At 51.2% G+C, this 11874-nt stretch overlaps 1 protein-coding gene across 4 annotated transcripts in view; it reads left to right on the plus strand.

The window, feature by feature from the left end:
* The window catches only part of PLXNA4 (plexin A4), a 592266-nt gene that overhangs the window by 488876 nt on the left and 91516 nt on the right, over positions 1–11874 (plus strand). For all 4 annotated transcript variants that reach the window (XM_053218068.1, XM_053218067.1, XM_053218069.1 and 1 more), the window contains 4 exons: positions 5781–5904; positions 6609–6762; positions 7994–8093; positions 10503–10617. In XM_053218068.1, coding sequence (XP_053074043.1) covers positions 5781–5904; positions 6609–6762; positions 7994–8093; positions 10503–10617 — 493 coding nt within the window. The remainder of the gene's footprint in view (positions 1–5780; positions 5905–6608; positions 6763–7993; positions 8094–10502; positions 10618–11874) is intronic.

The raw sequence follows: 11874 nt of genomic DNA on the forward strand, positions 1-11874 counted from the left end.
CACCTGACTTGGTGACATTAAAGAAAGCTCCAGGCTGTTGGGTAATGTGTGGTGTGCAAGCTGATCAAATCAACCAGAGTAACTGGTCAGTGTGTCTCAAGTAACATACAGGAGCCCCCTTGTTACTGACTGGATTGAGGGGACAGTGGACCAGGCTGCTACACCTTGCCTTTGCTTTTTCCTCCTCCTCCTTCTCTTCCTCCTCCTCCTTCTCCTCTTCCTCCTCCTCCTTCTCTTCCTCCTCCTCCTTCTCCTCCTTCTCCTCCTCCTCCTTCTCCTCCTTCTCCTCCTCCTCCTTCTCCTCCTTCTCCTCCTCCTCCTTCTCCTCTTCCTCCTCCTCCTCCTTCTCCTCCTTCTCCTCCTCCTCCTCTTCCTCCCCCTCCTCCTCCTCTTTCTCTTCCTCCTCCTCCTCCTCCTCCTTCTCTTCCTCCTCCTCCTCCTCTTCCCCTCCTCCTCCTCCTCCTTCTCCTCTTTCTCCTCCTCCTCCTCCTTCTCCTCCTCCTCCTTCTCCTCTTTCTCCTCCTCCTCCTCCTTCTCCTCCTCCTCCTTCTCTTCCTCCTCCTCCTCCTTCTCCTCCTCCTCCTCTTCCTCCCCCTCTTCCTCCTCTTTCTCTTCCTCCCCCTCTTCCTCCTCCTCCTTCTCCTCTTTCTCCTCCTCCTCCTCCTCCTTCTCCTCCTCCTCCTCCTCCTCCTTCTTCTTCTCTCTCTCTCCTTCTCCTGCCCTCTGTCCCTCTCCCTCCCTCCAATCCTACTCTTCTCTCCACCTCAACTTTCCTAACCTCCCCTCACCCTCAATAGAAATAAATAGGTCCCGACAGTACCAATGAAGAGAGAGACCATCCCTGCTTCCCCCTCCAGTTGGGCACCTGCTAAATATAATTCTCTTCTCAGAAACATAAATTCTCTTCTCAGAAAAGGGACATCCCCTTTTTTGTGTGTTCAATATATCATTTATTTGAAGACAGGCTGAAAGGAAGGCAAGATAAGACTCCCAACTGGGACCCAGGGCAAAGCTCAGCCACTCTGTGCAGCCTATGGTGGTGGGCCAGGACCATGTGGACCACATAAGCCCACAACGGCTCTTGGGCCTCCTCTGGGCTCTGAACCTGCTGGTGCCTTTAAGTCCTGTGCCTTCCTCCTGTTTTGGAGAGTGAGACCCAGGAGGCGTGGTACCCCACATCTGCTGCTTAGGTTGGCTTTGGAGCCTTAGAGAAGGCAAAGGACGGTGAGTACAGTTGCCAGTTCAGCAGCTGATGGCAAAGGGGACATCTCTAAGAACAGCCTAAATCCTTAGGTCAAGACCATGGTGTTAGTCACCAGATCCTAGAATTGTGACACTGCAGGGATCACCTGATCCACACCCTTTGTGTAAGAAACCTCTTGCACACTCATTTGCCTGGAAAGGGTCCCTTCATTCTGTAACTCACCTTCCTCTAGGCTGCACAGATGTGTCTTCCCATTTCTGTGGGCTTTCCTAAAGAGGGCAAGGCCAACGGTATTGGCAAACCCAGTTTCTTCCCTCATCAGGGTTCCCAGATGTGGATACAATGACCTAAGAGCCCCTGCTAGTAAGCATTCCTCTTAACTTTTCTGGAAAGCTCATTTGGGAAACCCTAACCCCATCTCATTTTTTTCAACCTCCTCATGTTCTAAACCCAGCTCCCCTCAAGGGTGCACTTAAGCCCAGGCCACGACCAATGCGAGATGTTTAAGGATGGGGGAGGGGGTCAGCTATGGAGAGAAGTCAGGAGACATTCTGCGAGACAAAGCGGGTGGGCCCCTGCTGGAGGGCCAGGGGACAGACCAGCACCTACCCCCCAAACTGGAGACTCACCCAGACCCCACCTCACCCAGACCCCACCAGCCCCAGTTCCAAATTGAAATTTGCTCACCCAGTTGGTGGCACTGGACGTTAATATTTCTATCGCTGTCCTTAGGAATTAATTTCTAAAGAACTTAATCACCACCTCTTCCCTCTCCCTCACCCCCTTCCTTTCTCTGTTCTTCTCTTTTCCAATTTTCCACTTGGCTGGGAATTCTCCAGCAGCGAAAGTTCAGGCTTAGGGGAGGGCGGAGGTGGCTGCTTCATTAGAGAGGATAATCTCATTGGAACCACTGGATTGAATAATAACCCCTCCAAGGGCCAGGCCTCTGTCCCCATGGCCTTTCAGCACCTCTGAACTGGGGCTGGAGGGCCCAACTGCAGAGAAAGTGGAATGCGGAAGGGGCGTAAGGCGAAGTTAGTAGAGCCAGATTCCAATTCTGGGGGCTGAGCTGTCTTCTCGGGGGCCCGCTTCCTGCTGGCCACATGCAGATCTGTGTTGTGAAAGGGCGTGGTGATGGCAGCCCCATGGATGACTGTCTGAAGACTCCAAGTCACCTAGCATGCGCTTTTTGAGTCCTGCCTGGCAAACGGATGAAACAGGTCCTTCCTCCAGCTCCAGGGTCCTCCCACAGTGGAGTTGAAGGAAATGCCATAGGAAGTACCTGGAGCCCTTTTGAAAGAAACAAGCCACCACCCCGCTACCCCCAAAAGTCATGACTTAATCCTTTGCACACTTCCCAACTCTTGCCTGGGCTAATGAGAAATCACAGTCCTAGAAGAGTAGGAGGCCATTACCCTGACATTCCCCATAAGGACTCCGAAGGAATCCATCCTTCCCCCTCCATTACCCTCTCACATCTAAGGTCAGCTGTCTGTGTTTTGGGGCATTTGCAGCCTCGGCCCTCATGGGCCCTGAGGGGTAGTAGAAATGTCAAAACATCCCTGACACTGACCTTAAACTTGACTTTCCACTAACAGCGCTGAGTACTCAACACCCTTTGACAGCTACTGAGAAAGCGGAACTCCAAGCGAGCCAGACCACTCTTTCCCTCTTTCCTCCCTCCTGGTCTCTGGGGCTCCCCGTCCCTCATTAGGACGAAAACTGCTGGAGCCATCTCTGTCTTTCTGTCTCTGGTTTGCCCCATGGGCCAGTCTGGAAAATCTGTGCTTCTGTGTCAGCTGTGGTTTAGAGAGCTTGCATGAGGAGGGCGGAGCAGGGATGGGGTCACGGTGCTAGTGGACGTGTACTGATGGCTTATCACGTACGAGCTATGCCCTGTTCTAAATGTTTTACATGCATAACTTCATTGAATTCTCCATAATAACCCTATTTGTTAGATACTGTTTTGTCCCTATTTTGTAGAAGAGAACACTGAGGCACGAAGAGGTTAAGTTATTTCCCCAAGATTACACAGTTAGATGGGATGTTTGAAATTATAAGCTACAGGTGGCTTCCCTGATAAGACCTAAATTGGGGGTCAGGGGGATAACGAGTATGTGGTTTTGGGGCTCTCAAATTTGGGGGGCCATGGCAGGATGCAGCCACACCGACTTTGGAAGCAGCAAACCGTGCAGGTGTGCCTCATCTTGAGACCCCCCCCAACCAAGTACCTTTGTACACCTGCAAGAGAAGTAGAGTCCTCTCTTCTCCATCTGAGTCTGTATTTAGTAACTCCAGGTAAGGTTTGGCCTGGGTGCAGGTTCATTTTTCTCCCTTCATAATTTGATCAAAGACATTTTTCAGACCTACTGATTGCTGTTGGAAATACGAACTTCAAAGTTGGGGAGTCAGTGAATAATTTAAGCCTGTACCAGCTCTCTGGGTCTGCTGTTAATGGGAGTAATAACACTATTAATAGCGATGTCAGTGCAGACACCCTGGAAAAGTCCATAACATTAGCTTAATGGCTGGAGGTAATGAAGTCCTCACAGAGGAGCTAGCCTGGTAAATTAACTTCCAAGACTTTTAGGCAGACGCCCTTGTTGCCATGGTCGGCTAGAGCAGGCAGGGAGTGCCAGGGAGGTGACCACATTCATGTCTGACCCTTCACTCTTGGGTTTCCTAGAAGGATCCTGGAGAATTCACAAGTTGCAATAATATTCAAAGTGCTTCCCAGTGGCAGGCAAGAAGAAAAAAAAAGTGATTAGCTTAGAGACAAAGCTTGAAGGGAAATTTTGAAATTGCCTTAAGCAACATGAATCGAACATCAAGATGGCAGGGAAATGGGTTTAGTCTGCAGCAAGAGGGGGTCTGTCCTTCCCTCCTCAGTCTCGAAGCTTCAGGGAGGTACAGCACGGCAGAGGCTCCAGGGTTCATCTGTGTTCAAATACTGGCTCTCTCTGTTGAGCTGGTGACCTCGGGCAAGTTACCTACCCTTCCTGCAGTTTCCTGGTCTATAAAATGGGTTTTTAAATGGTACCTGCCTTGCGGCATTGTTGGGAGACTTTGACATAAACCGCAAGCCTCTTACCAGGGAGCCCAAGAAACGCTCAGTGACTAGTAGCCATGATTGTATTACTTAGAATTGTTTTTCACTTTCACGTTACATGTCCAATTTACTCTGCACTCATCATTTTTGTCCCTGCGTCTCCCCTTCTTCCTTTAGTCCATGCCTTCAGTGACTTCTTCATTTGCTAAGTTCTCCCCCCAGACTCGCCACTGTTAGGCCGTCCCTCCCACAGAAGCCAAAGCTGTCTTCCTTCCCTGTGGCATTCTTCCTGATGACTCGGGCGCCATCTCCCTGCTGCCCCAGCTTACCTCAGCTTGTCCCTCTAAGGACCCTGCTTTCCCTTACCTCGCAGCAGAATCAGGAATCCACAGCTTCCAGATCACGGCCGCCCAGCTAAGGTCCACATTCACATGGCTTATTGGATTTGCATTAAAAGCCTGTTCCCCAAAGCTCAGATACCTCCATGCGGTGAACTCCCACTATAAGGCAAGGATGCCCTGGCCCTGGCGGAGAGTTTAAGCACGTTCCCCCATGTGGGGTGTGCACATTTGGGTGAAGGTACATGATTCTTACGTGCATGTTTCACAAGCTCCATCAGTGAAGACTGTAAGATCCCAGATCACCCTGAATGTAATCTACTCGTGACGCAGTGTACTTTGAACAACACAGGACGCTAAGCAATAATAGCAAACCTTCTCTAACGGTAACCCTGGGCCAGGGAGCTGGGATTCCCATCCAAGGTGGTCTGGCTCCAAAGCATGCTTTGAACTGCTACACTCGGCTCTTTTGATCCTTCCTTCCCTCCCTCCCACCCACCTACATTTGTCCTCTGGCTGCTGGACATGAGGTATACAGGGGATTCCAAAATAAGTCAGGCATCATTTTTTCTTTTGAGCTCACACCTGGTAGGAGAGGCTGCACTTAACCCAATAATTATAATATAATCAAAGACTTTCTAGACTATAGGAAACCCCCAAATGCTCTGAACTCTGCCTCAGGTGGTAGCAGGGAGAGATTGCAGATGCACAATGGTTGAACCACATCTGGAGGGTAGGTAGAAGCTGGACAGGGGAAGTGTGGGAAGAAGGTGGTCCAGAGAGAAGTGGCCAGCACAAGGCAAGGAAATCGGAAAGAGTATTTTGTATATGGGGTGAGAATAAGTCTCAGTTTGCCTAAGAGGGGAGGAGAGTTACAGGGCTGAGGATGGATGGGGAGGTAGAATAGCAGGACTTTGCAGCTCTTTATGTTAATGAGGAGTAGGTAAGGGGTCTTTAGGATGACCCCCAAGTTTCTGCATTTGGCAACAAGTGATTAGAATAACCATCTTTTTCACATTCAGGCACGGTGGGGGAGGAACAGGCTGGAGGAAGGAGGCAAAGAGGGCAGTTCTGGACACATCAAGTTTGAACATGTCCTGCGAGCCACTGGCAGTGCCTGACCTCCGTGCCAGCCCCTCACTGGAGCAAGTGGCCTTCTCCTAAGTCACTCATTGTTCGTCCCTCCCAGGTGCACCCGGAAGGAGCGCTGTGAGAGGTCCAGAGAGCCCCGCAGGTTTGCCTCTGAGATGAAGCAGTGTGTCCGGCTGACTGTCCATCCCAGCAACATCTCTGTGTCCCAGTACAATGTCCTGGTAAGGGCAGTGGGATCCGGGTCCAGGGTCCTGGGAGAACCCTCTCCCCACCAAAGCCCCCCAATGTCCTTAAGAACTGGGCCAAGCCTGACCAGCAAAGCTGCTCGAGAGCAGCTCTAAAGAATGTGTCCCTGGAGATGGAAGAGGGGGACACGCACAGGAATACTGGGGCAAGGCCCTCTGCATAATGGATGGAAAGATAGGGGAAAGTGTGACAGCAAAAATGATTGAATGGGTGACCAAGAGAGGGAAGATGATGAGAACTATATCTTTGTCTGCAAGATGGGAAGGATTTGTGTGCAGAGGAAGAAAGGGGCAGGATATCGCCCATGTTCATGCACTGGGCACTTGGCGGTTGGTTTGCCGTTTTTCCAAAACAGGGAATGATGGAAGAGGAGCTTGGCCAGCAGTACCTCAGTCCTGCCTGCCTTTCTTTCTACAAACAAATCCCCTAAGCCCTCCCATTTGCTGGGCCAAATCCATTCATATGTAACGAAGTCTCCTCTGTGTCTGTCTCTTTACCTCCCACCACCTCTGGTCTTGTGATCAATCGCGGCTTTCTTTATGTTAATATCACCTCCAGTTTTCTCTCTTTTCTTTCTCTCTGATCTCTCTTGCTATCCCTCTTTCTCCTTTTATTACATACCCTTCCGTGCCCCACTTCACTCTCTTCCTCTCTCTCCCCTTGCCGGGGCTGTTCGCAGCTGGTCCTGGAGACATACAATGTCCCGGAGCTGTCAGCTGGAGTCAACTGCACCTTTGAGGACCTGTCAGAGATGGATGGGCTGGTGGTAGGCAATCAGATCCAGTGCTACTCCCCAGCAGCCAAGGAGGTGCCCCGAATAATCACAGAGAATGGTGAGTGTTCCCCAGAGGCAAAGCTGGGTGGCATGTCTTTCCTCCTGGCCTGATGAGAACTCAAGACAGGCGTTGGGGGTGGGGGGGGTGCACGGAGGAAGCCCACTGGCAGGGGAGAGTCAGAGGAAGGGGGTGCTTTGGTGGGTATGATACAGAACAGGAGGATGAAGTGTCTTTTTGCTGCTCTCAGAAATGACTGTTGAAACCAGGTGAGCATCCTGGAGTCGGCCTCATCCTAGGTAGGAGCAGCTGCAGAGAGCACGGAGAGAGGCAAGGCCACAGCATCAGAATGTGCCAGCTGAGTTTGGAGACTGTCCTGGAGCAGGAGAGGGTGGTGTGGAGGGGCAATGCGGGAGGGGCAGCTGGTCAGGAGCATGGCCGGGGGGTGCCTATGTCAGGGCTCTTATGGCTCTGTCCCCTGCCTGAACTGCTGGGTCACTGATCTCAAACCACTGCCTCCCATCCCCACCCTGCCCTGCCTTCCCAGAGCTGCACGTTCATGGCCAGCTGCACTGGGAGGAACAGGGGTGGACAGAGGCCCAACGCCGGTGAGGGACAGGCCCAGCCTGGGCAGATTGATTCCATGTTGGCCCTCCCATTTGGGCTTGTCACATTTGTTCCAAGCTGATTGATTAATGAGGCTCTCGGGGAAGGCACAGAACAAGGCTGGAAGTGGGGGCCTGGGGTCAGGGCTGTGAATTAAACATGGGCTTCCAGCTCCTCCCTGGCGCCAGCTGAGGGTTCCAGGGACACCCGCCTGAATGGAGCCCTGAGCCCACCAGAGGAGGGGGTGTAAGACCAGGGTGTCTCCTTACCGAGATGGGGAAGGAAGTCGTGTGTGCACATGCATGCACATACATGCAAAATCTCTTGCGTGGCTTGTGGCAATATTACAAAGCGTCTACATGTTTGTCCTGGTAGCTAATCAATGTGTATGTTTATAATTCTGTGAGTCTGGTGTGGACACCATGCATGCAAGCCTGTCAGGGTATGTGCACATGAGAGCTGGTGAGCAGATGAGGGGTGGGTGCCAGGAACACAGTGTGGAAGGAAGAATAGACCAGAAGCACCCTCTGCAGATGTTCTCAGGGCTGTCCTGGGACTGGGCGCCCCTGAATCAGAGTCCTGTTAGGGGAGCGGCTCCCCTTTCCCAGTGCACATCACTCTCAGTAGGACCCTCACATGGGATCCTGGCCTTTTCCCTGACCTCGTGGTTGGCTCTGCCCCCCAGGGGACCACCATGTCGTCCAGCTGCAGCTCAAGTCGAAGGAGACGGGCATGACCTTTGCCAGCACCAGCTTTGTCTTCTACAACTGCAGCGTCCACAATTCGTAAGTGCCTCCCAGCCTCACTCAACTCCCTGTTCCTGGGGTCCGTGATCATCCAGCGATAGAAGATGCTGGCACTGTTTGCAAGAAGCCCTATAAGGAGGAGGATGAAACAGACCCCTTCCATGGCACCCACAGGGTTAATAGGAAAAGCAGAGCTGGAATGAGAAGAGTAAGAACTTGTAGGGTGGGGATCTCCAAATCCCTGACCTATACATCTCTGGCATCAATCTGCCTCGCCTGATTCAGTTCCCACCATCTGTTGAGGAGGAGGGTGTCCCTCACCTGAACAACAGAGCAGCTAGCACCCTGGGTGAGAGGAGGGGTGTCAGGAGGGAGAGAAGCCCCACGTATGTCCAGGCCAGGGCAGGTGGTCCAACAAAACCTTGAATGCTCAGCTCTCCCCAGTGCCCTGAGGGCTGCTGGGTCAGGACTCAGGCTGTGGAGAGTCAGAGCAGGGCAGAAAGGTCCATGCTGGCGGGCTCTGGCCTGGGAAGTCTTACTCTGGCCCTAGCTCTGGCCCTGGCCTTGTTTGACTGAATCGTCCATTTCCCAAGGGAAGGCACAGAGGACAGAGTCTCGGGCTCTCGAGTCAGACCAGCCGGAAACTTAACCATTCTGTGTCCCAGTGTCCTCTGTCAGTGGGAAAATAATAGTCCTCCTTCCAGGACTGTCACCCACATATCCCACCTCTGACATGGCAAGGGCACTTCCAGGCAGAGCTGTGGTTGGCTGGGACACCCCTGGTTGCTGCCCCTGCACATCAACCCAGCTTGGCCCACAAGACACCTGTGAAGACTAGAAGAGCCATTACAAGCACAGCAGTTAGAGCCACTGTCCAGGCGCTGCTCATGTTTTTGCTGTTATTTTATTATTTCCTCTGTAAAATGATGGAGTTGGGCCAGACTGAGAAGGTACAAGCCTTCTTTTTTTTTTTTTTTTATCATAGAAACCTTTCTCCAGCCAGAATTAGATGTGGAAGCCCAATATTCAAGACAGATGAAAGTAGGAGCTACTCTGGTTGAGGGTTGAGGGCTTCTGGAACCCCTCTGTCTTGGAATCCCATACATCTCCTCATCGCCAAAGAAGCTCCATGGAACCCCCAGGGTTCCATAGAGCACAGTTTGAAAACCATAAAGCCCTGCTTGTTTTAAAAGGCTATCCTGTTTTCCTCTCCCTGTAGGACAAGCTAGTTAACATAACCCAAGACATTTTGGGACTTTAGGCCGGTGGAATGTTAGTCTACCTATCTGGTTATGGCAGCTGTGAATCCAGAGCTTGGCTCTCTATGGGGCTCCCAATAAGAGGTAGTCAGGCCTCCCAGCCAAAAACAAGTTGCCTCAATGCCAGAATTCTCTTCCCGCTTCTTGTCATGGAGTAGACAGATGAAATCATGTGTGAAGTTCCCATGCAGTCCACAAAGTAATTTTAAGCATCTACTTTGTGCAGGGCAATGTGTCACTCATTAGACAGGAAGGATCAACAATTAATAAGACTCAAAGACTCAGTCTCTGCTTCCCAGAGTCCTGGCCTTGTGGACTAGTGAATGAACTGGACAGTGAATAAGTAAAATATGGTACAACAAGGCCAGTACTGCCCCAGAGACATAAACAAAGTGATTAATGGGAAAAGGGCCCAGTGTGACCAACTCTCTGTTGGTCAAAGAAGGAAGAGGAGATGGCCAGGTGAACGAAGGGAAAGCAGTACTCCAGGTAGGGGGAGAGCGTGGGGAGAGCATAGCCTGTTCGTGGCAGAAATGCCAAATACATGTGGAGACAGTGGACCTGGACATCCTGAGGGGCTTAGACTGCATGGCAAGCCATTTGGGTTTCGCCCTCTGGAAGATGGGAACCATGCTGGGTTTTTAGGCAGGAAGGATCTCTTCTAAAGTTGTCTTTGTGTCTTGGGGGTGAAGTGTAGAAGCAGGGTCGCCAACTGTACAGGGACCCACTGCACTGAGAGAGAAGCCTCAGGACCTTCCTCTGCCCAGGTGGGACCATGTGAGTCCCTGACAGTGAGACCCTAGAGTCAATTTGAATTAAAAGTCAGTTTCTTTCTTTTCACTAACTTATATGGGCCCTCTGAATGAAACCCCCTACTTCAGACCTCGTTGCCCCCCAATTCAACAGAAGAGGTCAGCGTCCTGTGGAGATGGAGAGTGGTTGATTAGGCCCTTAAAGATTAAGGTTTTCAACCACCTGAGTTGGGGGTGGGGGGAGGCCACAAATTCTGGGCATCCTGAGAAATTGGTGCAAAAAGGGTCAGATTTGTATCAGATTTGCCCTTCATGAGGGTTTGAAGGTGATTTCTCTTAGTGTTAAAAGATATTTTACTAGACCCAGGAGTCATAGGCCCTCTGCTTTGGGTTCACCCAGGTTCTGTGATTTGTGCCTCTTCCTCCTCTGTGCTCAGGTGCCTGTCCTGTGTTGAGAGCCCATACCGCTGCCACTGGTGTAAATATCGGCACGTCTGTACCCATGACCCCAAGACTTGTTCCTTCCAGGAAGGCCGAGTGAAGCTGCCTGAGGTAGGTCCTGGCACCTAGAGTGGTGAGTGCTGCTTGCTCTGAGCATGGGGCACAGAGGGCAGGCCTTCCCTTAAGAAGAGAAAACAGGCAAATCCCACGGGACACCTGCTTCTGCCCCAACCGCAACTCTTAAGGGACCACTTCATGAAAGCAGGAAACAAGCAAAGCTCTGTGCTGGGGCCCGTAGGCTCTGAGTCAGTCCTGGAGGCTGAGCTACAGGCAAAGGTACATTCCAGGTCACTCCAACCATGAAGACGCTCCACATGCCAGGTGAGTTCTAGAACAGTTCCAGACAGATGAGTGTGTATGTGATTGAAATAATTGTAAGTCCACAGCAAGACTGTCTATAGACTCCTTGGCTGTCCCTCAGAGCACTGTCCACAGAGCATATCTGAGATCAAATAGGACAAGTTGGGTCAAAGGGAGAGAGAAATAAGAAAGAAAGAATGGTCAACTTACCAACCAGAGTGGTGGTTCTCAAAGTGTGATGCCCAAACTAGTGGCATCAGCATCACCTGTGAATTTGTTGGAAACTCAGAGTCAAGCACTCCACCCCAGACCAACCGGACGAGAAAGTCTGGGGGTCGGCTCAGTACTTGGTGATTCTGCTGCACAGTCCCATTTGGGCATCACTAAAGTTGGCTTCATGGTGAAGAAGCTGTGTTTTTATTCTCTCCTAATCTTTATTCTCATCCTTGAACATTATTCATCACTCTAATGGAAATACTCTATGCCTCTGCTGTTTCCTTTCTTAGGCTATAAGTTTGTGGGCAAGCACCTTAAAGATAATGGGTGTAAAATTACTTTGGAGGAGTCCTGCTATTGTCCAACCATTATGGTGCTTGTGTGACTCCAACTTTCAGGCCAGTAGGACTGAACAGAGTGATTGCCTTAGAATGTTGTCATTGAGACTAGAAAGATATTTATGTATATACAGTGTTGGTTAGACCCCACTCAATGTAGAGCTGCCAGCCTGGCCCATGCTCTCTTGGCCAACACTGGACTCGGACAGTTTCCAACATCTTCACCCCCTTCTCCAGCCTTGGGTGTACCTTCCAGCCCCCTTCGCATACCCACACATGTGCCATGACCATGTGGCAAACCCCACGGCTTTGAGAGCATTGTCCTGAGACAGGAAGCAGAAAAGCTGTTTAGGGTACAGGAGGGGAATGGTGAGCACAGAGGCTCATCCCAGTGCCCCTGTCCCAGACTTCTACCCCCAGGGGTTTGGCCAAACCTTTAATGGCAGGAGGGAAG

This window comes from Acinonyx jubatus, chromosome A2 (genome assembly GCF_027475565.1).
Source record: "Acinonyx jubatus isolate Ajub_Pintada_27869175 chromosome A2, VMU_Ajub_asm_v1.0, whole genome shotgun sequence".
In the NCBI taxonomy this organism is placed as follows: domain Eukaryota; kingdom Metazoa; phylum Chordata; class Mammalia; order Carnivora; family Felidae; genus Acinonyx; species Acinonyx jubatus.